The 26,513-nt window shown below is 44.3% G+C and overlaps 1 protein-coding gene across 1 annotated transcript in view; it reads right to left on the minus strand.

The window, feature by feature from the left end:
• Nucleotides 1–26,513, minus strand: part of phc3 (polyhomeotic homolog 3 (Drosophila)) — a 177,129-nt gene that overhangs the window by 61,118 nt on the left and 89,498 nt on the right. Inside the window, exons 8-10 of the mRNA XM_063045305.1 lie at nucleotides 24,132–24,408; nucleotides 14,162–14,763; nucleotides 5,171–5,327 (exon numbers count right to left, since the gene is read on the minus strand). Coding sequence (XP_062901375.1) covers nucleotides 5,171–5,327; nucleotides 14,162–14,763; nucleotides 24,132–24,408 — 1,036 coding nt within the window. The remainder of the gene's footprint in view (nucleotides 1–5,170; nucleotides 5,328–14,161; nucleotides 14,764–24,131; nucleotides 24,409–26,513) is intronic.

The raw sequence follows: 26,513 nt of genomic DNA on the forward strand, positions 1-26,513 counted from the left end.
AGATTTGACGATTTGGTTCATCATCTCCAATCATTTATTTTGCATCAGTGTACACACAGTATACTCAAGAGACTGGCAATCACCATTCGAGTTTCAGCTTCAGTTGGAAGTCAACAGGCTGTGGCAGCTAACTACAAACTGGCATCAAGCGCAGGGTCCTCCATATTTTCGGAGATCTATAAAGCTTTATGGAAAGCATTGCAGCCAGAGTTCCTTTTCTGCCCTTCAGTTGCCCAGTGGGAAGCTATTGCAGCGTAGGAGGAAACGCAATGCTACCAAGTGGACCAATCACAGTTGTTTCGGTCTGCGTCGCCGCGACGCGTAGTTACATTACGGGAGAGGTGCGCGTTAGGCTACAGCGTAGGGTTCGGCGTAGAGTACAGCGTAGGGTATGCAGCTACACCGTACCTACAGCGTACATTTGATGCACAAGTATAAATCTACCTTTACAGCTGTCCATTTTGTGAACGCTTTGATGAACTATTTCTTGCTCTGGGATAACTTAATCAGAGCAATTGTATGTGGACAGAAGGAGTTTCAGATAATGACCTGCCAAACTTCAGACCATTCTCAGGCAAGTGGTTATGTATCATGTAAATTGGCAGGCTTGCCGGAGGAGGCTCAGTGCCTGGGTCACCTGGTTTGAATGAGTCAAAGTTGAAAAGAACAAAGGCACGAGACAGGGCAGAGACCGTAGAACAACCCTGGCCATAGCCCTGGACCAGAGTCAATAAGAAGGTGACCCAGGTAGGTCAGGGGTGAGGAACACTGTAAGAGTTAGGAGCTTCAAATGCAACTCTCCAGAGACCAACCATCACGATGTGGAGGATCCCATGGACACATGGAAATCAGAGTAGGACCACAAGGAACATACAGCCAGCACAGACTCCTTTCCCAGGTAATAGCTTTTGTCTTTATTGACTGTTCACAGAGGGTCAGGGAATCCTAGTAGGTGTGTACACAGGTATTTAGTTGTGTAAGTTAACGTGCTCTTCATTTGAGACAATAAAGGTACTTGCAGGTAAAAACAGATACTCGTTGTGCCTCTCTGATCATTATTACTAAAGGGTTAATCCTTGTAACAAGAGTATTGAGCACAAGGATTGGGATGTTATGGCAAAAGAAAGCAGAGCAACATGATGATGGCGCTAAACGGCAACTCCTTTGCTTGCATCTTTGGAAACAGCTCTATTTCCATCTTAAATATCTTTATTTTTCTCTTTCAGGGCTCTTTTGAAGACCCTGACCTGGAATTACTTGCTGACTATGGTTCTTTTCAGGAATGGGACCTGCTCTCGGGCTTTCATAACTGGCCGTTGTTCGGCACACCAAGGACTCGGCCTTGGAGGCCTAGGATCTCAGGGCTCTGGAGACAGGCAGATCAAAGGTCAGTGTCACGACAGGAGACCAATATGTCATCGGGGAGTTGGAATATCTACAGCTGTGTGCCTGGATCTTTGGGCAGAGAGCTCGAAAAAAGCGATGTAATGGACTTTTAACATCGTAAACCAGTTTGTTCTGTCTCCCCTCTTGCTGTGAAAACAGAGACATCTCTTTCTCCCTTATTAGGGAGAGAGGGAGAGCCTGTGGTATGTTGAATACCGGGTGAAACGCTAAGTCTTTGGGGTAACTGCAAGTTTGTGTCTCTGTCGTTGCTTTGCTCATGCTTGAGTGCTCAGTGTTGAGTGCCAATGCTTTTTTTTTGTTGGTGGGAGAGGGAGGATTGTTGCTTGCTGCTGCTTATGCACAGGAGGGAGGGGAGCTGGGGGGGGCACTTTGAGGTTCTAACATTTAATTGTTGTTCATTCTTTGGGGCACTCCTCTGTTTTTGGGATGGTTATGAAGTAAAAGCATTTCAGGATGTATATTGTATACATTTCTCTGACATTAATGTACCTTTGAAACCTTTGAAGTTGAATAAGATGTTGGTGGGATCTAATTTGGAGTATTGTGTGGAGTTCTTGTCACCTACCCACGGGAAAGATATTGGTAAGGTTCAAAGAATACAAAGGACATTGACAAGGATGTTGTTAGGACTCGAGGACCTGAGTAACAAGGAAAGGTTAAGTAGGTTAGGACTTCATTCCCTGAAGTGTTAAGAGAATGAGGGAAGATTTTATAGAGGTATACAAAATTATGAGGGATATAGATAAAGTAAATGCAAGCAGGCCTTTTCCACTGAAGATGTGTGAGATTAGAACTGGAGGTCATGGGTTAGGGGTGAAAGGTGAAATATTTAAAGCAGAAGTTCTCAACCTTTTTTATGCCATTGACTAACACCATTAAGCAAGTGGCCTGTGGATCCCAGTTTGGGAACCTCTGATTTAAGAGACACTTTGTTACTCAAAGGGTGGTGAGAGTGTGGAACGAGCTGCCAGTGGAGGTGGTAGATGCAGGTTTGGTTTCAACATTTAAGATGTGTCTGGATGGGTACATGGATGTAAAGGGTGTGGATAACTCTGGTCCAGGTGTGGGTCAATGGGACTAGGCAGAAAACCAGGCCGGCATGGACTAGATAGGCTGAAGGGCTTGTTTCTGTGCTGCAGTGCTCTGTGACTCTCTGAAATGACCTTGAGACATGAGAGGCTGCAGATAGCAGAGAAACAAACAACCTGCTGCAGGAACTCGGAGGCTCCAGCAGTGTCTGTGGGGAGAGAAGAAATTGATTTCATTTGAGGTTGAGAACACATATCAAGACTTTTACAGGATTTTGATCCTTTCCTCCTACAGACGCAGCTCAAGCCATTAAGTTCCTCCAGCAGATCTATCACACAGACGATCTGGCTGTTGTGGGATCTTGCTGTGCTGTTGCGGCATTCCTGCAGTGCCTAAACCTACAAAGATATAATATAGCACTCTGTACATCCTGGGGCTCGGAGTTCCATAGACACAACCTGTTCTTTCAAGGGGACAATTTTTCACTTGCTTTTATAAGAACGCAAGAATTTGGCAGATCCTGTATCTGAACTTCACAGCAGAATCAAGGATCAACCTTATTCACCATACACATTTATATTTATTAGGAATTTGCTGTGTCGTGCTCGTCAGCCAGTGGCATGCAACAAAAAGCATTCATTTTCAGAGACTAGAACATACTGTAAGAGCAAGGATGTAACACTGAGGCTTTATAGGGCATCGGTCTGACAGCACAGAATATTGTGAGCAGTTCTGGGCCCCTTATTTCAGAAAGAATGTGCTGGCATTGGAGAGGGTCCAGAGGAGTTTCATAAGAATGATGCTAGGAATGATAGGGCTAACATATGAGGAGTGTTTGATGGCTCTGGGTCTGAACTCGCTGGAGTTTTTAAGAATGAGAGGGAATCTCATTGAAACCTAACAAATATTGAACGACCCAGATGGAATGGATGTGGAGAGGATGTTTCCTATAGTGGGGGAGTCTAGGACCAGAGAGCACATCCTCAGAATACCAGGACGACTCTTAAGAAAAGAGGTTATGAGAAATTTCTTTATCTAAAGGGTGCTGAATCTGTGGAATTCACTACAGCAAACAGCTGTGGAGGCCAAGTCATTCAATATATTTTAAGCGGAGGTTGATAGGTTCTTGATTATTAAGGGTGTCAAAAGTTACGGCGCTAAGGCAGGAGAATGGAGTAGAGGGGGATAATAAATCAACCATGTTGGAATGGTGGAGCAGACTCAATGATTGAAATGGCCCAATTCTGCTCCTATGTCTTATGGTTTAACATTCAATGATTATAAAGAATAAAGGTTAAAGTATTGATAGGGATTAAAATGTGCACAAATACATAAATACCAGCATGTATTTACAATGTAAGCGGTATTATAAAAAATGGTTTAAAGTGTTTATAGTGCAGTGCAGTAACTGAGATAACAGATAGAGGGGTGCGGGGGAGTAGAATGATTGAACTGATTGAAGAAATTTCTAATATGGCGTGACATTTTTGTTTAATTACCCCATATAACTTTCCAGAAGGGAGATTTAGGAAAAGTTAGTTTGCAGGGATTAGTGCTCCGATACACCCAATCCCCATAGAACCCAAAATCCTATTGAACTGAGTCTTGAATATATTCAGTCACTCAGCATCCTCAGTCCCACAGTGTGAAGAGTAACAGATATACAACCCTTCAAGTCATCTGAACTCATCTCAGTCCCCCAATTCAACACAATTTCCTTACTTAACCCTGACCACCCTTTTTCCACCCACCACAAAGGCTGTGACTGGTTTAAATAATCACCAATCCTGTGCTAGTTTTGACACACGTGAAGAGGGATCACCAGTAGGAATACAAAAAGTCATTTCATGCTGGGATCCTTAGCTGGGGAAGAGTAAACCTTCTGTTACACAGAACAGTACAGGCCTTAAGGCCCACGATGTGCCAACCTTTTAATCAACTCCAAGATAAATCTAACCCTTCTCTCCTACATAGCCTTCTATTTTTCTTTCATCCACGTGCCTATCTAATGTTTCTTATGTATCTGCCTCTGCCACCGCCCCTCGCAGTGTGTTCCACGCACCTACCATTCTCTATGTAAACAGCGTACCTCTGATTACTTCTCCCCTCCCCATACTCTCCTACATTAAAATTATACCCCCTTGTATTAGCCATTTCCTCTTTGGGAATAGGTCTCTGCTCGTCCAGTCTATCTGTGCCTCTTATCATCTTTTACACCTCTATCAAGTCACCTCATCCTTCTTCACTCCAAAGAGACAGATCCTAGCTTTAAACCTTTCCTCATAAGACATGCTCTCTTGTCCAGGCAGTGTCCTGGTAAATCTCCTCAGCACCCTCTCTAAAGCTTCCATACCTTTCCTATAATGAGGTGACCAGAACTGAACACAATATTCCAAAGTGGTCTAACCAAAGTTATTATAGAGCTGCTACATTACCTCGATACTTTGAAACTCAATCCCCCAACTAAAGAGGGCCAGCACAACATACACCTTCTCAAAAACCCTATCAACTTGCACAGCAACTTTGAAGGATGCTCTCCAGTGCAGGTAGCATCTTGGTGAATCTCCTCTGCACCCTCATTAAAGCTTCCATAGCCTTCCTGTAACGAGGTGACCAGAACAGAACACAATATCCAGGGCAGCACTAAGCCCTGTTTCTAGTGAGCTATTTAGTAGCTTCTCTTGCCAAACCATTTTCTCATGTTTGCATTTCTTCTCTTGACTAGGTGCCTGACCTTGGCAAACGTCCTCGGCTGTCTGCGCTTCCCCTTCAGCCGCCGAGATGGAGGATTCGGAGTGGGAGGTGGGTGGCGAGGAAGCTCTCTGCACCGCGAAGCACTCGTCCTGCTCCTCCCTCATCTCCTGGTCGCAGGTGTCTTCTACCGAGCACACCTGATGGAGGCACAAGGAACTCACTGTTAAAGCACAGGACCCAATGTGGAAAGGTCTTGTCTCTAGTTACACCTGAAACAGGCAGAGTTCAGTTATCACAGACCACTTCACTGGATCCACATGGCACATGCACAGTCTCACGTACAATCTAACCCTTTGACAGGCAATGAAAGGAGATGTCAGCAGACAGGTAACAAGATCAAGAACACTCTAATCATCAGTACATACTCCTCAAAATTACTGTTCCACTTTTTTTTATTGTTCCCGTTCTCAGTTCCAAGTGACCTTCACCTCCATACATTTTGGAGTCTAACTCCTTAAACCCCTCATCATTATCTTAGATCTGTGAATACAAGTTTGCTTAGTGTTCCTAGAGGCAATCAAAAAAGAACTGGTAAGGTGCCCCTTTGTTCTTATACACCAAAAACCTGGAATTCTCTACCGATTGAGATACTTCAGACTACCACTATGGATAATGGCTGTGATCACCGATCTTGTAAAGACACTGCCCAGAAGAATGCAATGGCAAACCTCTTCTGTAGAAAAATTTGCCAAGAAAGATCATGATCACGAGACCAGGATCACCCATGTCATACAACACGGTATGTAACAATGTTGATGACAAGTACTATTACATTTCAAAACACTTCTAAAAACCTACTTTTTAAAATTTGGCCTATAGAATTACTTAATGCCTGTTGATGTTGATACATTTATATAATTTAATATATTCAATTACATTTTATTCTATATAATATTGTCTTTACTTATGATTTTTAATTTTGTCACATATTTTTATGACTATATTGATTTATCTTCACAATTTATGTAAAGCACTTTGAGCCTGCATCTTAATGTATGAAAGGTGCTATATAAATCAAGTTATTATTAATATTATTATTCTTATTAAGTAGTGTAGTGGTTACATTGTTTTACAGCACCAATGGTCAATGATTGGCCTATTCCCGTGAAGATTTTGTACATTCTCCCCATATCTAAATGAGTTTCCACGGGATGATCTGGTTTCCTCCCACATCCTAAAGACATACAGGCGAGGGCCAGTGAGTGGTGGACATGCTATGTTGGCACCAGAAGCATGGCAACACTTGAGTGCTGCCCCCAGCATATTCTCAGACTGTGCTGGTGTTGACGCAAATGACACATGTCACTGTATGTTCCAATGTACATGTGAGAAATAAAGCTAATCTTTAACACATTTTACCTTTCAACTTTTAAGCTTTATAAAGCTCAGGTCAGGCCATATCTGAAGTACGGTATTCAGCTCCAGTCACCCCCATTATAGGAAGAACATGGAGACTTTGTACAGAAGAAGTTTACCAGGATGCTGCCTAGATTAGAGGGTTTCCTCAGAGCCATTGGGCACGGTGGTGATCTAGAGTGGTTATAAGGAGATACGCTACAAGGAGAGGTTGGACAAATTTGGGTTGTTTTCACTGGATTAGCTGAGGCTGAGGGGAGATCCGACAGAAGTTTATAAGATTATGAAAGGTATAGATACTGTAAAGTAGATAGCTGGTATCTTTCTCGTGGATTTGAAATTACTTATATTAGAGGACATGCACTTAAGTGAGGGGGGAAAGTTCAAAGGAGATGTGCAGGACAAGTATTTTTTACACAGAACGTGACGCATGCCTGGAAGGCACTGCCAGGGGTGGTGGTGAAGGCAGATACGACACAAGCGTATGAGAGGCTCTTAGATGGGCACATGAATGTGCAGGAAATAAGATATGGAGAGATATGGAACTAGTTTAGTTAAGCATTTGATTACTGTGCTATACTGTTCTATTTTCTATGTTCTATGACCACCCTAGACCAGGGTTCCCAATCTTCTTTATGCCATGGACCAATACCATTAAGCAAGGGATCTGTGGACCCCAGGTTGGGAACTCCTACTCTAAAACCTGTTAGGACATTGAGCACAAGAGTCAAGAAATCATGTTGCAACTGTATAAAGGTTTCATTATTCTATATCTGGAATATCATGTACAGTTCTGGTCACCCCACTACAGGAAGGATGTGGGAGCTTTTCAGAGGTGATAGTATGCTACCTGGATTGGAGGGTATGAATATTAAAGAGAGTTTGGACAAATTTGATTGATTTCTCTGGAGCTTTGGTGACCTGATAGTTTATAAAATTGAGAGGCATGCACAAATCAGATGTTCAGTCTTCTCACCAAAATGAAAACATCAAAAAAAACCAAAAGGGCTTAGGTCTAAGGTGAGAAGAGTCAGAAAATTTAGAAGAGATTGGTGAGGAAAGTTATTTTTATTTGGAGAGTGTGGTTGCCTGGAACGTGCTGCCAGGGGAAGTGGTGGAAGCAGATGCAGAAGCAAAGATTACGAGGCATCTAGATAGGCACAGGAACAGGAAGGGGATGGAAGAGTATGAACTGTGATGGAGGAATATAGATCAGATTAGTTACTCTCAGAGGCCATTTTATTAGGTATACCTGTGCACCTACTCATTTGTGCAAATATCTAATCAGCCAATCATGTGGCAGCAACTCAATACATAAAAGCATGCAGACATGGTCAAGAGGTTCAGTTGTTGTTCAGACTGAACATCAGAATGGGGAAGAAATGTGATTTAAGTGACCTTAACTGTGAAATGATAGTAGGTGCCAGATGAGTTGGTTTGAGTATCTCAAAAACTGCTGATATCCTGGGATTTTCACACACAACAGTTTCCAGAGTTTACAGAGTATGGTGCAAAAAACAAAAAAAAAACATCCAGTAAGCAGAAGTTTCATGGTTGAAAATGCCTTGTTAATGAGGGAGGTCAGAGGAGAATGGCCAGACTGGTTCAAGCTGTCAGGAATGTGACAGTAACTCAAATAACCACACATTACAACAGTGGTGTGCAGAAGAGCATCTCTAAATGCTCACTACATCAAACCTTGAAGTAGATGGTCTAGGGCAGCAGAAGACCATGAAAATACACTCAGTGTCCACTTAATTAGGTACAGGAGATACCTAATAAAGTGGCCACTGAGTGTAGTCTGTCAGAGCAAAAAATTTTTAAAATATTGATGTTATTTTAATTTGGAGAGTGGTGGGAGCCTGGAACATACTGCTAGGGGAAGTGGTGGAAGAGATGGAGAGATCTGGACTAGGATGGAGAGATCTGGACCAGGATGGAGAGATCTGGACTAGGATGGAGAGATCTGGACCAGGATGGAGAAATATAGATGAGATTAGTCGGACTAATTGAACTATGCAACATGAAAACAAGACCCTTTGGCCCAAACGGTCCATGCCAACCAAGAATAACTTGTCCACTTACGGTCCACAGCTTTCTTAGTCTTTCCAATGTATTCACCTGTCCAACTGATTTTAAAAGTTTCTATTGTACCTACAGCAAGTAATGTCTAATACTAGAGGACATGCATTCTAAATGAGAGGAGTAAGTTTAAAAGTGAGATGCAGGACAAGTTTTCTTAAACAGAGTGATGGGTGCCTGGAACGTGCTGCCAGGGGTGATGGTGAAGTCAAATATGATAGAGGTGCTTAAGGATCTCTTAGGTATGCACATGGATGTGTTGTGAATGGAGAGATATGGACATGGTGTAAGCAGAAAGAATTAGGTTAGTTGGACGTTTAATCTATTTTAATTAGTTCGGCACAACATTGGGCCAAAGGGCCTGTTCCTGTCCTATATTATTAGTTCCTGGTTCAACCACTTCCTTTGGCAGTTTGTTTCAGATAAGCATCGCCCTCAGTGTAAAAAAAGTTGCCCCTCAAGTGTTTATTAAATCTTTCCCCTCTTAAGTTAAACCTACAATACCATGCAAAAGTCTTAGGCACATATAAATAATTAGAGTGCCTAAGACTTTTGCACAGGACTTCTATGTATTGCACTGCACTGCTGCCACAGAAAAAACATATTTCATGACATATGTGAGTGATGATAAACCTGATTCTGATACGGGTCTCTATTGTGGACTGACAGTGGGAAGGGGCAGGGAGAGGGGAATCATGGCTGGGAAGAAGGAAAGAGACAGGGGAGGGAGTGGAAATCCAAAGGGACAATCTGTAATAATCAATAAACCAATTGTTTGGAATCAATGACATTGGCTGATGTCTCAGTGCTGGGTGTGTCTGCACCCACTCCACCTTCCCCCACCCCCCGCCCCTGGCACTGCTTCTCTGTCACCTGTCCCACACATCTCCCGTGGCACTCTACCCTCACCATTCCCAACATCCTGTGCTCCTGCCGGATGTACAAACTCGCTGTCCACTTCGCATTGACAAATGTAATACTGTGCAAAAGTCTTAGGCACCCCAGCTATATATACGTGCCCAAGACATTTGCATAGTACTATATGCCCAACTGTTCTTGATTACTCAATCCTGGGAAAAGAATGTGAGCTCATCTTTTTCCCTCTATAATCACCTCTCGGTCTCCTATGCTCAAGATAAATTGTATCATGTTTGGCATAGAGACACAGGACAGTACAGCACAGGAACAGGCTCTTCAGCCCACTAGTGACAAAACTAATTAAACTAGTAATTAGATGCCTAACAAATCTAATGCCATTTAATGACTGTGTGAAAGCTGCAGCAAGGTAAGGGTTAAGATGAGGAGCTGACAGAGGCATTGTGCAGAAATTGTTGTGACTCCAGTGGAACAAGGCTACCAAGCAAAACCCAAACCTTGAGAGTCTGGTTCCTCTTTGCACAGCTTCTTTGCTCAAAGCTTGACAACCAAGGGCGCCGGACACACCCACAGCAGATAGGATGTTCACAGAAGCTTTGTAGCATTTTCTAGCTATTTGGACAGTGAGCTACTCATTTTCAAAGATTAGTGGCTTTTAATGCGTGGACTTCATTGGTTATTAACACCTGAAATATGTATTAGAACATAAAATGTGAAACAGTACAGGCCCATCAGCCCACAATACGATGGAACTATACAGCACAATACAGGCCCTTTGGCCCAAAGTTGTGGCTCTTTTTTGGTTGGGATTGAGCACGGAGGTTGCATCCCAGCTGTCTATGTGATACGCAAGCCAAGGTAGTATGAATGGAGAGCAAGCTGTTGCCCATGTAGCATACTCTTCATGCAATGATGAATCCAAAGGAATGGCAGACACTGATACAGTTAGCCACCAGCAGTGTCGCAGTGCCAGTCAGCGTTGAACTCAATGTAAGACTGCCTTAGGGACTCCAGCATGGGTATCAGAGTTCTTCTTCTCCTAGATCAGCTGACAACAACGGCTGACAAGCCCCATCCACCCAAGTGAGGTGCCAGTAACCCGTCTTAACCCCTTCTTCTGTCAGTAGAAATGGTTCCGCCGGGCTGAAGCTTAGCAACAAGTGAAGGTCAGGTGCTAGACTTGGTTGTCAAAGATTATTTGAGATGCACGGCATGAGGAGCATTTAATTGCCTGTGGGAACTTATCCCCACTACCACCCCCTGCTGTAACAACGTTGAAGAACCATGACCCACCATCCGCCCTCTCAAATGATCATTTCCACCCTAGAATAAAAGGAGTAACTCTGACTATTTATGATAAATATGCTAAATATGCAAATAATTGGATCAAAGGTGCACCAATTTTATAAGTGCATAAGACCATAAGACAGAGGAGCAGAATTAGGCTATTTGGCCCATCGAGTCTACTCCATCATTTAATCATGGCTGATCCTTTTTTTCTCCTCTTCAACCCCATTTCCCAGCCTTCTCCCTGTAACCTTTGATGCTGCTTCCATTCAAGAACCTATCAAGCTCTGCCTTAAATACACCCAATGACCTGGCCTCCACAGATGCACGAAGCAACAAATTCCACAAATTCACTACCCTTTGGCTAAAGAAATTTCTCCGTATCTCTGTTTTGAAAGGGTGCCCCTCTAGTTCTTCTACCAAAAGTGCATGATCATGCATTTTCCAACATTAGATTTCATTTTCAAATTTCTTGTCCATTCTCCTAATCTGTCTGTCCTTCTGCATCCTACCTGTTTCCTCAACACTTCCGGCCCCTCCACCAATCTTCGTATCATCTGCAAACTTGGCAACAAAGTCATCTATTTCATCATCTAAATCATTGATATACAGCATAAAAAGAAGTGGTCCCAAAACCAACCCATTCGGAACACCACTAGTCACTGGCAGCCAACTAGACAAGGATCCTTTTATTCCCACTCGTTGCCTACTTCCAATCAGCCAATGCTCTAACCATGTTCGTAACTTTCCTGTAATAACATGGGCTCTTAACTTGGTGAGCAGCCTCATGTGTGGCATCTTGTCAAAGGCCTTCCGAAGTCCAAATATACAACATCCACTGCATCCCCTTTTATCTACCCTACTTGTAATCTCCTCAAAGAATTCCACCAGGTTCGTTAGGTAGGATTTTCCCTGAAGGAAACCATGTTGGCTTTGTCCCATCTTGTTCTGTGTCACCAACTACTCCATCACCTCTTTAACAATTGATTCTAACATCTTCCCAACCACTGAGGTCAAGCTAACTGGTCTATAATTTCTTTTCCGCTGCCTTCCTCCTTTCTTAAAGAGTGGAGTGATATTTGCAATTTTCCAGTCCTCTGCACCATGCCAGAGTCCAATGATGTTTGAAAGATAATTTCTAATGCCGCCACAATCTCGAATGCCATCTCTTTCAGAACCCTAGGGTGCAGTTCATCTGGTCCAGGTGACTTATGTACTTTTAGGTCTTTCAGCTTGTTGAGCACCTTCTCCCTTGTAATTGTAACTGCACCCACTTCTCTTCCTTCACACACTACAACATCTGGCACACTGCTAGTGTCTGCCACAGTGAAAAACGATGCAAAATACTCATCTAGTTCACCTGCTAGCTCCTTGTCCCTCGTTATTATTTCTCCTGCGTCGTCTCTCTTTTTTTTATACTTGTAAAAGCTTTTACTATCCACTTTGATATTATTTGCTAGCTTGCTATCATATTTCATCTTTTCCCTTCTAATGATTCTTTTAGTTGCTCTCTGTAGGTTTTGAAAACTTCCCAATCCTTTACCTTCCCACTAACTTTTGCTTTGTTGTATGCCCTCACTTCTGTTTTCACATTAGTTTTGACTTCCCTTGTCAGCCACAGTTGTACTATTTTGCCATTGGAGTATTTCTTCGTTTTTGGAATACACATGTCCTGCACCTTCCTCATATTTCTCAGAAACACACGCCATTGCTGCTCTGCTGACATCCCTGCCAGGAGCTCCTTCCAATTTACTGTGGCCAACTCCTCTCTCTTTCTTTCTTTTTAAATCTTTTTATTGAATTAGTACACAAAAGGTAAACCACATAGGCACTAATACACTGTTAGAATATATTACAGGAAATATTAATACAGAAAAAATTAATACAAACAGTGCAGTTTAAACTTAAAATAACAAGGTAGTATAATAATATACTAATTTTTATATATATCAATAAGGAAAAAAAAACCCAAAAAAAACCCCCAAAAAAACCCACCGTGCAACTAATCTAAAAAGCAAAGCAAAGCAATGGGCTAACTAGAAATCAAGTAGAGTTAAACAACTTAAAACAATCACGTCCTCAAACCTGACCTCCATTAAAAACAGTTAAAAAGCAAGAAGGGAAACTCCTCTCTCATACTACTGTAATTTTCCTTACTCCACTGAAATACTGCAATGTCAGACTTTACTTTCTCCCTATCAAATTTCAAGCTGAACTCAATCATATTGTGATCACTGGTTCCTAATGGTTATTTTATTTTAATGGTTCACTCAACAGAAGATAAGCTGTATTGTGTTTGACTGCAGACTGCTGAAACATTGATGGACTCAGGGGCTTGGACTACATTTTCTCGTGTGACTGTATTTTACTCCTAGCTTATATTTGCTTGCTATCTTATATATGCCCGCTATCTATATGTGCTATATGTACCATGTGCCGTGTATGACTGTTGTTACTGCGTTTTGTGCCTTGGCCCCAGAGTAATGCTGTTTCATTTGGATGTATTCACAGGTATTCATGTATGGTTGAATGATAACTAAATTTGAACTTGAAATTGAAAGGCAGAGCAGACTCAAAGGGCCAAATGGTCTAATTCTGCTCCTACGGTATTATGGCCTTTATTTATTGAGATACATGTGGAACAGGCCCTGCAACCCCCAATTTAACCCTAGCCTAATCAAGGGACAATTTACAATGACCAATTAGCCTACCAACCGATACGCCTTTGGACTGTGGGAGGAAACCGGAACACCCGGAGTAAACACATGCGATCACAGGGAGAATGTACAAACTCCTTACATACAGTGGTGGGAACTGAACCCAGGTAGGCTCGATGGGGCAAATGGCCTAACTCTGCTCCTATGCCTTATAATCTTAAATCAGCCATGATGGAATGGTGCAGCAGACTTGATGGGATGAATGGCTTAACTCTGCTCCTACAGTATGTCTCATGTCTTATCATACTCCAGAGACTCGAGGACATAGGAGAGGCTGCGTGAATGCTGCAGTAATAGAGGTGACGGCTCTCAGATGCCACATATGCCTCTATTTTATTTAATGTTTACTTATTTAGAGATACAGCATGGCAACAGGCCCCTTGCCCCATCGAGCCTGGACCACTCAATTAATCTATGAACCTGTATGCCCTTGTAATGTGGAAAGAAACTGCAGCATCCAAATGAAACCCATGTGGTCACAGGAGAATATATAAACTGCTGACAGGTAGCGGCAGGAATTGAACCTGGGTTTCCAGTGCTGTGATAGTGTTATGCGAACCACTACGCTGCTGTGCCATTCCCATACTTTATTAGCAACAACATCACCGCTTGAGTTTTTCACATGACACGGAGAGAGGCTGAACGATTCCTACCAGGGGTACGTCCACCGGCGGCGATGCATGGACCTGTAGGTTGACGGCGATGGTCTGAGGTGGAGGTAGGGCCTGGAAGGGCATCTGGACCAGGGCCTGGGCAGCGGGCATCTGCTCCCTGCAGTGCAGCACCGTCTGTGGCAGGACCTGGGTGGGCGAGACGATCTCGGGGGCCACAGCCAGCGCACGCACAGGCTGCAGCGGGAGGCGCTGGAGGGGGGTGGGGGGCCGGGTCTGCCTCAGGGGTCCAATCTGGGCCACGGGCGAGCGGTGGGCAGGAGGCTGCACGATGATGCCAGCCTGGGCTGGGACGGGGGGAGGAGGAGGGGGTGGGGGAGAGCGAGGCAGCGCTGGCGATACCACCACCGTGTGCTGCTGGCCCTGGGGGTGGGAGCTCAGTGGCTGACTGTGCGCCTGGGTGGAAACACAGTGAGGCGGCTGGACAGGAGCCTGCGGTGGGCATGGCTGAACGGGGTCGGCCTCGGAAGCCTGCACCTGGAGCGCTGGGGGCAGACGGTGAGGTGCCTTGGGCGGGGAGGGCTGCTGCTGTGTCAACGGTGGCTGCTTGATCAGCTGGTGAGGCTGCATCGGGGTATACGGGGCTGTGGAGGATAAACACACCAAATTAGTACATGGCTCACTCCATCCCTCCCTCCATACAGAACAGAGTTCAGAGTTCAAAATAAATTTATTATCAAACTACAAACGCACATTTATGCCACCATAAGCTACTCACTTTGTATCCAAACAGAACACAGAACACAGAACACAGAATGGTACGGTACAGGAACAGGTTAGTTGGCCTATGACGTCTGTACTGGAATATTTTAAGTTCACAGCACTGAATCCTCTCAGCCTGCATGTTAGGTACAGGAGTAGAGTGAGGTCAATTGGCCCATCAAGTCTGCTCCACCTTTCAATTGGGGTTGTTTTTTAAAAAATTTTCAGTCCCTATCTCCCGTCTTGTCCCTGTAACCAGGAGCTGGAGGAACTCAGCTAGTCAGTCAGCACCTCTGGAGAGAGATGGACAGTCTCAGCAAGATGAATAGTTTCAGCCTGAAACTTCAAATGTTCATTTCTCTCTAGAGATGCTGTCCCATTCACTGAGAATCTCCAGCTCCTTTGTCTGTTGATCCATATTTCCAGCGACTTTACTCTTTTGTGTCCCTGTAATTCCTCATCCCTCACCAATCAAGAACTTCTCAATCTCTGCCTTAAATAACACAATGGTTGGAGGTGTTGTGGATAGTGTGGAGGGCTGTCAGAGGTTACAGCAGGACATTGATAGGATGCAAAACTGGGCTGAGAAGTGGCAGATGGAGTTCAACCCAGTTAAGTGTGAAGTGGTTCATTTTGGTAGGTCAAATATGATGGCAGAATATAGTATTACTGGTAAGACACTTGGCAGTGTGGAGGATCAGAGGGATCTTGGGGTCCGAGTCCAGAGGACGCTCAAAGCAGCTGCGCAGGTTGACTCTGTGGTTAAGGCGGTGTACAGTGTATTGGCCTTCATCAGTCGTGGGATTGAATTTAGGAGCCAAGAGGTAATGTTGCAGCTATATAGGACTCTGGTCAGACCCCACTTGGAGTACTGTGCTCAGTTCTGGTTGCCTCATTACAGGAAGGATGTGGAAGCCATAGAAAGGGGGCAGAGGATATTTACAAGGATGTTGCCTGGATTGGGGAGCATGCCTTATGAGAATAGGTTGAGTGAACTTGGCCTTTTCTCCTTGGAGTGACGAAGGATGAGAGGTGACCTGATAGAGGTGTACAAGATGATGACAGGCATTGACCGTGTGGATAGTTAGAGGCTTTTTCCCAGGGCTGAAATGGTTGCCACAAGAGGACACAGGTTTAAGGTGCTGGGGTGTAGGTACAGAGGAGATGTCAGGAGTAAGTTTTTCACTCAGAGAGTGGTGAGTGCGTGAAATGGGCTGCCGGCAGACGGTGGTGGAGGCGGATATGATAGGGTCTTTTAAGAGACTTTTGGATAGGTACATGGATCTTAGTAAAATAGAGGGCTATAGGTAAGCCTAGTAATTTCTAAGGTAGGGACAAGTTCGGCACAACTTTGCGGGCCAAAGGGCCTGCATTGTGCTGTAGGTTTTCTATGTTTCTATGTTTCTAAATAGACCCAATGTCATGACCTACACAGTCCTTTGGAAAGGGTCCAGAGGACGTTCCTGAGAACGATTCTAAGAATGTAAGGGTTAATGTATGAGGAGCATTTGATGGTTCTGGGCCTGTACTCACTGGAGTTTAGAAGAATGAAGGGGTTCTCATTGAAATCTATTTAATATTAAAAGGCCTAGATAGAGTAGCAGTGGGGAGGACGTTTGAAGTAGTGGAGGAGTCTTGGACCAGAGGGCAAAGTCTCAGAATAGAAGAACATTAACTTACAACCAAGATGAGGAGAAATTTCTTTAGCTAGAGGGTGGTGAATCAGTGGAATTCATTGCTACAGACAGCTGTTGGGGCCAAGTCACTGAGTATATTTAAAGTGGAATTTGATAAGTTCTTGATTAGTCAGGGCATCAAATGTTACAGAGAAAAGGCAGGAGAATGGAGTTGAGAGGGATAATAAATCAGCCATGATGGAATGGCAGAGCAGACTCGATGGGCTGAATGACCTAATTCTGCTCCAATGTCTTATGGTCTTCTAGCTGAAGAAATTCCTCTTAATCTCAGTTTTGAAGGAACTTCCCCATTGTCAGGCTCTTGGTGATGGATTCCCAACCTGCTGTCCATGGGCCCCTAGGTTAATGGTAGGGGTCCATGGCATAAAAAAGATTGGGAACCCCTGCTCTCGATCATGACCCTAGACTTGCCGACTAACGAAAACATCGTCTGGACATCCACTCTATCCAGACCTTTCAATATCCTCGTCCCTCCATTCTCTGTATATTCATGTGCCCGTCTAAGAGCCAACTGGTCCTGGCAGCACATTCTAGGCATCCACAGCTCCCCACATAAAACTACCTGCCTCACACATCTCCATTAAATTTACTCCTCTCACCGTCAATGCATGCCCTCTAGTATTAGATATTTTAGGCTTTGGAAAAACACACCGGCTGTCTGGTCTTACAGTTTATCAAACTGAAGGTTATAATCTCTATTAAGACTCCCTTCAGCCTCCAGAGGAAACAACCCTAGTTTGCCCAAACACTCTGTATAGCACGTGCCCTCTAATCCAAGCAGCATCCTGGTGAACCTCTCCTGCATCTTCTCCAAAGCCTCAACATACTTCCTACAATAGGGTGACTGGAGTTTTATAAAGCTGCAACATAACTTCCTGACCCTTTAACTCAATGCCTTGACTAATAAAGCAAGCATCCCATATGACTTCTTAACCACTCTACTGACTGTGTAGCCACCTTCAACAAGCTAAGGGCTTAGTCCCCAAGATCTCTCTGTACGTCAGTGTTGTTAAAGGTCCTGCTATTAACTGTATCTTCCAAGAAGCCCACAACCTTGTCGTGGTTTGGAGGTTCGCATGCCTCAATGAGAGCTATGCTGACTGGTGTCAAAACTTTATGCTTTGGTTCTTAGTAGGGTTACCCATGCCAACCAGGTCAAAGGGTAGAGGCCAGACTAAGAGTGATCCACCAGTCCTCCAGGTTTGGGAGGTTCTGCTCAGGGCTAACAACCCTGACTGGTAAAACAAACTGTTACAGAAACAGCAATAAAGAATCCTTCTACATCAGAGTGCGATGCTATTCCTGAGTCTCTACGCAGGACTTGCATGACTGACAGTAGTGAAAACCAAGAGGAAGTTACAGACACGATGAAGGAAGCCCTGAACACTGCCAGAGACGGAGAACCTTCACTGCTGTCCTAAACGTCAGCAGCATCACTGGCAGTGAGTAAGTAAATAATTAACTGTGTACTTTCCCTTTACATTTGACCTGCTAAAGTGCAATAACTCACATTTGCCTGGATTAAACTCCAACTACCAGTTCTCTGATCATATCTGCAAATGATCTATATCCTGCTGGTGTCCATTGGCAGCCTTCTACACTATCCACACCACCACCAAACTCTGTCATTTGAAACATATCCACATTTTCATCGAAGTGATTTATATACACCAGAAACTGAAGAGGTCTCAGTATTGATCCCTGCGGAACACCACTAGTCACAGACTTCCAGCCAGAACAAGCCTCATTGAGCAAGGCAAGTCTGAATCCAGGTGGCATAGTTGTTCCATATTATCATAAAGACTGTAAATCAAGCAAAGCCAAAACAAACCCGTAAACATTAACTAGTGCAGAGAGTAGAGCTGCTGCCACACTGGTCTGGAGACCCAAGTTCAATCCTGATCTGTGGTGCTGTTAGCTTGTTTGGGATTGGCATGTTCCCCTTGAGAGGGCATTTTCTCCAGGTGCTCTGGCTTTGCAGCAGCAGTACAATGCAAAACATAATAATGGGAAAAACTGTGTATATATATTCACCGATGTTGCCCAAGGGAAGGGCACTAGGGCCAATACAGCTTGGCACTGGTGTCGTCGCAGAGCAATGTGTGGTTAAGTGCCTTGCTCAAGGACACAACCCGCTGCCTCAGCTGAGGCCCCAACTAGCGACCTAGTGTGTGTGTAACACACACACACACACACACACACACGGGGTGATTGATAAGTTCGTGGCCTAAGGTGGGAGGAGTCAATTTTAGAAAACCTAGCACATTTATTTTTCCTATATTCACACACTTAGTCCATGGTCGTGGAGTATACAGATCCCTTCTTTGTAGAAGTCAGCATCTTGGACCTCCAGAAGTGGTTCACAGCAAGGGTGATTGGTAAATTTGTGGCCTAAAGTAGAAGGAGAGGAGGAGAAACTTCAAACTTTCTGAATTTTTATTCAGAGTTGAACTGCACATGCATGTAACGAGAGCTGTATAACTCATCTCCTTCTACCTTAAGCCATGAGCTTATCAATTACCCCTGCTGTGGACCACCTGGAGGTCCAAGACACTTTCGTTACATGCACGTGCAGTTCAACTCTGAGTGATAATGCAGAAAGTTTGAAGTTAATAACTCATTCCGTTTACCTTGGGCCATGAACTTATCAATCACCCCTGCTGTGGACCACTTCTACAAAGAAGGGATCCGTATGCTCCACGACCGCTGGACTAAGTGTTTACATGTATGAGGGTGCTATGTTGAAAAGTAAATGTGCTTGGTTTTCTAAAATTGACTCCTTCAACCTTAGGCCATGAACTTATCAATCACCCCTCGTATATCTGTGTGTGTGTATAAAAATAGTTAAATCAAAAAAGTAGTGAGGTAGTGTCCATGGGTTCAATGCCCATTCAGAAATCAGATGGCAGAGGGGAAGAAGCTGTTCCTGAATCACTAAGTGTGTGCCTTCACGCTTCAGTACCTCATTCCTGATGGTAGCAATGAGAAGAGGGCATGCCTTTGGTGATGGAGGTCCTTAATGAGTTGATGGAAATGTTGGGAGAATAAAATGAGCAAGACAACAAGACATAGGAGCAGAATTAGGCCATTTGGCCTATCAAGTCTGCTCAGCCATTCAATCATGGCTGATCCTATCTTCTCCTCCTCAGTCCCACTGCCCATAACCTTTAATGCCGTGTCCAATCAAGAACCAATCAATCTCTGCCTTAAATACATCCAACGACCTGGCCTCCACAGCTGCCGGTGGTAACAAATTCCACAAATTCACCATCCTCTGGCTAAAGAAATTTCTCTGCATCGTTATTTAAATGGATGCCCCTCTATTCAGTGCAGGTGGACATGCCTGACGCCGGCCCCCTAGGCCTGAGTCGACGTAGTAGTAGTAGTAGTAGGACGTGGACTCGGAAGGCATGAGGCTGTGTGACTTTCAAAGCTGTAGCCCCTGGAGGAAATGCTGAAACCTGAAAGAAAGGATGTAATGCTGAGGTTTTGAAAGGCATTGGTCAGACCGCAGTCAGCCCTCTGTTCCACAACACTTCCCAGGGCCCTACTGTACACTGTAAATATCCTACCTTGAATTGACCTGGAAGTATGGAATGCTGAGGCCTTATGAAGCATTGCTCAGACCGCACTTGAAGTATTGTGAGCAGTTTTGGGCCCCTTATCTAAGAAAAAATATGATTGCATTCGAGAGCATCCAGAGGAGCTGTGTTGGGGCTGCGAGCCTCACATCACGAATTCAAAAACTTCATTAAAACAATAACCAACATCCAGCTGAATCCAAAGGACATAATGGTCAGTTTCGACTTGGTGTCCCTTTTCACGAGCGTTCCCGTTAAGGTCAGCTTGGTCCTCCTGCGGTCAAGGTTTGATAAGGGTTCCATTAACCTGCTTGAACACACCCTTACATCGACGTACTTCCTCTATAAGGGGAGCTACTATGAACAAATGGACAGAGTGGCCGTGGGATTGCCCTTGTCACCAGCTATTGCTGGTTTCCACATGGGACTATGAGGAGAGGGCTCTGATTTTATTGCCCTTACGCCTCAAATTCTTCTTCAGATACGTTGATGACATACTTGTAGTGAGGCCTCATAGACTCCAGGTACTCCAATAGTTCCATGACTATCTGAACAGTATACATCCAAACATTCAATGTTTGGAGAAGAACGTTGCCTCCCATTCTTGTACATTCTAATACGATGGAAACTGGATGATAGCCTCAGACATGGCATCTATCAGAAACCTAATCACATGGACTTATACCTCAACAATAACAGCCCGCATCATGCCTCCCCATGTAGAGTGGTTCTCTCCACTTTGACTAACCATGCGAAAACTATTTTGGACCCAGAGTCTCTCCCCGAGAAAATAAGACGAATACGTATGACATTCCTGCAGAATTCCTCCATTGGAAAATGAAGTCACCTCTTTTCCCCCTTATTAGGAGAGAGAGCATGTTGAATTATTGGGCGAACAATGTAGTCTTTGGGGTAACTGCGCGTCTGTGTCTTTGTTATTGCTTTGCTCACACTTGAGTGTCGGTAGCGGGTGCACTTTATTTTTGCCAGTGGGGGAGGAGGATTGTCGTACGCTGCCGCTCACATGCGGGAGGCAGGGAAGCTGGGGGGGGGGGTGACTTTGGGGCTCTAACATTTAACTGTCGTTCATTCTTGGGGCATTCCTCTGTTTTCGTGGATGGTTGCAAAGAAACAGCATTTCAGGATGTATATTGAAAACATTTCTCTGACATTAAATTGTACCTTTGAACCTTTGAATGGCTACAAGGTGAAGGAAATCAATCAGGCCCTTAAAAGGGCTGACTGAAAAACCAGGAAACCTAACAACGAGGAGAAACCTGTCACCACCGCATATCTTCCCTATATTTCCACGGTTTCTGGAAGGAATGCCAGGATCCTGAAGAAATACCATTCACAAACCCGTAAGGAAGTTCAAATCTCAGCTTCTCTGGGTCAAAGATGACCTGGGACTCAGGTCGACTGGCGTTTACAGGATACCCTGTGAATTCAGAGCAGCGCATATCAGTCAGATGGAACACATGGTGGAAACCCGCATCAAGGAGCACAAGAGGTGTATCTGTTTGGGTTACCCAGAGAAATCAGCGATAGCAAAACATTGCATTCACAATGGCCACAGGATTGACTTCAACAGCACAAAACTACTGTGATGTGCCAATGGCTTTTCGGACCGCTTGGCAAAGGAAGCCATTGAAATAAACTGAAAATAATTTTAACAAAGGCGAAGGTCTCGCTCTAAGTAAAAGCTGGAATTCAATTGTAAGTAACGTGGGAGAGTGGAAACCTGCTGGATGAGAACTAACCAGTCGGGAGGGAGAGACTACAGGGATATAAATACGACTGGACTAGACATGCGCAGGCATCATCCTTGATGAAGGTGGCAGAGTTTGTCATCGAAACGTCGGTTATAATCGATACCTGTACCAGGCTACAAGCCCAAGAAGAATTTATTTGTCATATAGGCCAGGAAAGCACCAGATCCTTTGTCCAGAGGAGGTTCATGAGAATGATTTTGGGAATGAAAGAGTTAACATATGAGGAGCATTTGATGGCTCTGGGCCTGTACCTCTTCGAGTTTAGAAGAATGAGGGGGGAATCACATTGAAACCTATCAAATATTGAAAGACCTAGATAGTGTGGATGTGGAGAGAATGTTTCCTATAGTGGGGGAGTCTAGGACAAGAGAGAACAGCCTCAGAATAGAGGGAAATACCTTTAGAACAAAGATGAGGAGGAATTTCTTTAGCCAGATGGTGGCGAATCTGTGAAATTCATTGCCACGGGTGGCTGTGGAGGCCAAGTCTGGGTATATTTAAAGCCAAGGTGGATAGGTTCCTGATTAGCAAGGGCATCAAAGATTACAGGGAGAAGGCAGGAGAATGGGATTGAAAGAGATAAAAAATCAGCCATAATGGAATAATGGAGCAGATTCTGTGGGCTAAATGGCATAAATCTGCTTCTGTGTCTTATGGTCTTAAATGCAGGGAGCGCGTGCAAACTCTACCTGCAGACAAGTGTCAGAGGTCAAGGTCGGACCCAGATTCACTGGAGCTGAGAGAAGCACTCTGTAAGTTACGCTCATGTGAACCAAACCCCACAGTAACCTGAGGTCAACCTGTAAGCCCGTTCACCAACACTTGGCCTGTAGCCATCTGTAAAGATCAAAAATAACCACAGATGGTGAAAAAAATGAAACAAAATTAAAAACTACTGGAAACACTCAGCTTTATCAGGCAGCATCCGTGCAGAGAGGACCCTCTGTCTCAGGCCTGACATATCAACTGTTTCTACTTAAACAGATTCTGCCCAGACTACTGAGTATTTCCTGCAGTTCCACAGCCTCTTAAGGCTTGATCATTCATTGTGTTGAGAGATTATCTACCCCCTCCCCTGTAATAAACTTTGCCGGTGTCTTAGGTTAATGAACATGCGTTAGTACTTTCCCCATCACTAGTCTGAACCACTCGGGGAGAAAGCAGGATTTCCCGGTGGCCAAGTATTTTAATTCCGATACCCATTCCCATTCCGACATGTCAGTCCATGGCCTCCTCTTCTGCCATGATGAGGCCACTCTCAAGGTGGAGAAGTCAAAGTAGCCTCTAATCTAATGGCTTAAACCCTCTTTTACAATTCCCCACTCTGGCCCCCTTCTTACCTTTTTCTCCTCACCTGCCTATCATGTCCTCTTGGTGCCCCTTCTCCAATGGTCAACTCTCCTCTCTTATCAAGCTCCTTCTTCTTCATCTCTTTACATTTTACACCCATCACCTTCCAGCTTCTTTCTTCATCCTCCCCCTCCCCCACCCACCTGGATTCACTTATCACCTCCAAGCTTGTCCTCCTTCTCCCCATGCCTTCTTATTCTGGCAAATTCCCACTTCCTTTCCAGCCCTGTTGAAGAGTTTCAGTCCGAAACCTCAACTGTTTATTCCTCTCCATGGGTGTTCCCTGACCTGATGAGTTTCTCCCATGTTTTTTGTGCATTTCCCAGGAATTTTGTGATTGCTTACTGTTCAGGTGTCACCTGCATGTTCTCCGACTACCTTCACCCCTCCCTCCTCTCTCAAGCCCACCCTCCTTCCAGCGGTGTGAGGAATTTGAAACATAATGTTATCGTCAAAAGAAATGAGAGGCAATTAGGCCATTCATTCCTGTGCTAGCCATTTGAAAGATTTTTTCCTTCCCACTACTGTAGCATTTTTAATTTAAATGTAAATTCACTTCTCCTTTAGGAAGTCACAATTGAAACTGCTGCATTCACGCAGTACAAACCAGATTATATCAACACATTAGTAAGAGATACTTTGTTGAAAATAAATATAATCTAATAAGTCTTTGACCTGGAAGGCCCCAACCTTCACCAGTGTTTTAAGAAGCCGTTCATTACCACTGTTGAAGCAGATTGTTTGGTATCCAGGCTGGCAAAAGGGAACCTCACTTGAAGGGTGGTGTTGCGATCTGCGCCACAAGATGTCTCAGCCCAGTTTTCCCCTCTTACACCCCGCTGCTGCTTACCAGGAGCTATGAGCTGCTGTGTGCTTGCTGGTATCGGCAGCCGGGTGACCGCAGAGACACGTAGCTCAGGGCTGCTCGGAGTCACGCTCTCCCCTTTCTTGGAGCTCTCGGAGCCCGAGTCGGTCACGCTGGCCTTGGACGAGGCGCCCTGCCCCGCTGTTTTTGGATGACTCATTGGGAGCGGCTGGGTCTGGCAGGTGCTCTTCAGTGGGACGCTCTGGGGAGACACAGTGGGCAATGCACCCATCTGCTGGCTCCGAACTGCTAGATTCTGAACCTAGCATCCAGGAGAGAGAAGACAAAGAGCCACTAGGTCAGAGGAGGCAATGAGCTGGATTTTAAATTAAGAAATTGAATCACTTTACTAATGCAATAGAATGTAGCATAATGGCTAGCGTAATGATCTAGCAATCCGGGTTCAATTCCCACCACTGTCTGTAAAGAGTTTGTATGCTCTCCATGTGACTGCATGGGTTTCCTGTGAGTGCTCTGGTTTCCCACCACATTTCAAAAATTAATTATGATTGTGGGCATGTAATGTTAGCACCAGAGGCATGGCAATACCTGTGGGCTGCACAGCACATTTATTTATTTATTCATTTATTCATCAATTTACTGAGATGCAGCTTGGCATAGGCCACCCAGCAATCCCCTGATTTAATCCTAGCCTAATCACGGAACAATTTACAATGACCAATTAACCAACCAATCGGTGTGTCTTTGTACTGTGGGAGGAAACCAGGGCACACGGAGCAAACCTACAAAGTCACAGGGAGAATGTGCAAACTCCTTACAGTCAGCAGTGGGCATTGAACCCAAGTCACCGGTACTATAAAGTGCTGAGCTAACCAGTACACTACCATACTGCCCCAATCCTCGGACAGTGTTGGTCGTTGAGGCAAACAACGCATTTCACTGTATGTTTTGATGTATACACATGTGACAAATAAAGCTAATCTTTAATTTTTATCATTAAATCGAATCAGCATCTTGTACTTTATTAGCGTGAGGGTTTTCAATACAACAAATAAGAAACTAGATCCTCGTTAGAAGAGGGTTTAAGATTGATGGCTACTAATATGACAGCAGACCAAAGATTAGGAAGATCTTCTACTAGTCTTTGAGTTGCTGTGAAGGGCAGTGGATACAGATTCAATGGGAAGTCACGTCTTAACATCTGCAGAATAACAAAACAGTAAATGAGACCTTCTTTGCAACAAGCCAGTGTTAGCTTTTTAGTGGAACTATCCAATTCATTCTGTATCCATCCCTACTCACCTAATTGTTCCCCTCCTCCTTTCCATTCTCCCATGGTCCACTCTCCTTTCCTATCAGATTCTTTGGTCTTCCAGCCTATCACTTCCCACCTTCTTATTTCATGTCCCCTCCCCCACCCGCTATCACCTACCAGCTTGTACCCTTTATCCTTCCCCCCCAATCTTCTTATTCTGCACCCTTCTTTCTAAACCCTGCTGAAAGGTCTTGGCCCAAAATGTCAACTATTTCCCTCCATAGATACTACCTGATCTGCTGAGTTACTCCACTTTTTTGTGTGTGTAGTTCTACTCTTGCAATTTTTATCCCCACCCTTAAAATTATCCAGTCGCTCTTTATAGTTGCTATGGACCCTACATCTCCATCTCTGCCTAAGACCACATGAAACTGCAGTTGTGGACACAGCCACACACATCATGCAGACCAGCCTGCTCTCTATGACTCTGTCTACACTTCCCATCACTTTGGGAAAGCAGCCAACATGCTCACGGGCTCCTACTGGCCTGTTCGTTCTCTCCTTTACCCCCTCCTGTCAGCAGAAAACTCAAAAGCTTGACAGCACATTGCACTAGGTTCAAGGACAGCTTCTAACTTGCTGCTATCACACTCTGGAATAGACCTTTCATGTGCTAAGGGTTAATCTAAACAATCCTTGAAAGATACTTGGCAGTTCAGCTCTTTTGAACTATGCTACTAAACTGTGGAATCCAGTATCTAAAACTATTAAGGATGCAGACTCAGTTGCCACTTTTAACTGCTACATGAAAACCTATTTATTTAACCTTGCTCTTAACTATACTGTCATTTATTTTTATGTTTATTTTTATTTTTTATTTTCATGTTTGCACTTTATCCTATTGAAAAACACTTTGAACTATACTATCAAAGCAGGTTGTTTAATATCCAGGTTGGCAAAAGGTCCTCAGTTGAAAGTTGGTGTGGGGATCTCTGCAACAAGTTGTCACAGCCCAGTCTTCACTTCTTGCACTGCACTACTTCTTAACAGAGCTGTGAGCTACTGCGTGCCCGTCTGTATCGGCAGCCGAGTAACTGCGGAGACACACAGCTTGGGGTCATTGGAGTCTGTACAAAGAGTGGTCTATAAAT

This window comes from Mobula hypostoma, chromosome 4, assembly GCF_963921235.1.
Source record: "Mobula hypostoma chromosome 4, sMobHyp1.1, whole genome shotgun sequence".
Classification (NCBI taxonomy): domain Eukaryota; kingdom Metazoa; phylum Chordata; class Chondrichthyes; order Myliobatiformes; family Myliobatidae; genus Mobula; species Mobula hypostoma.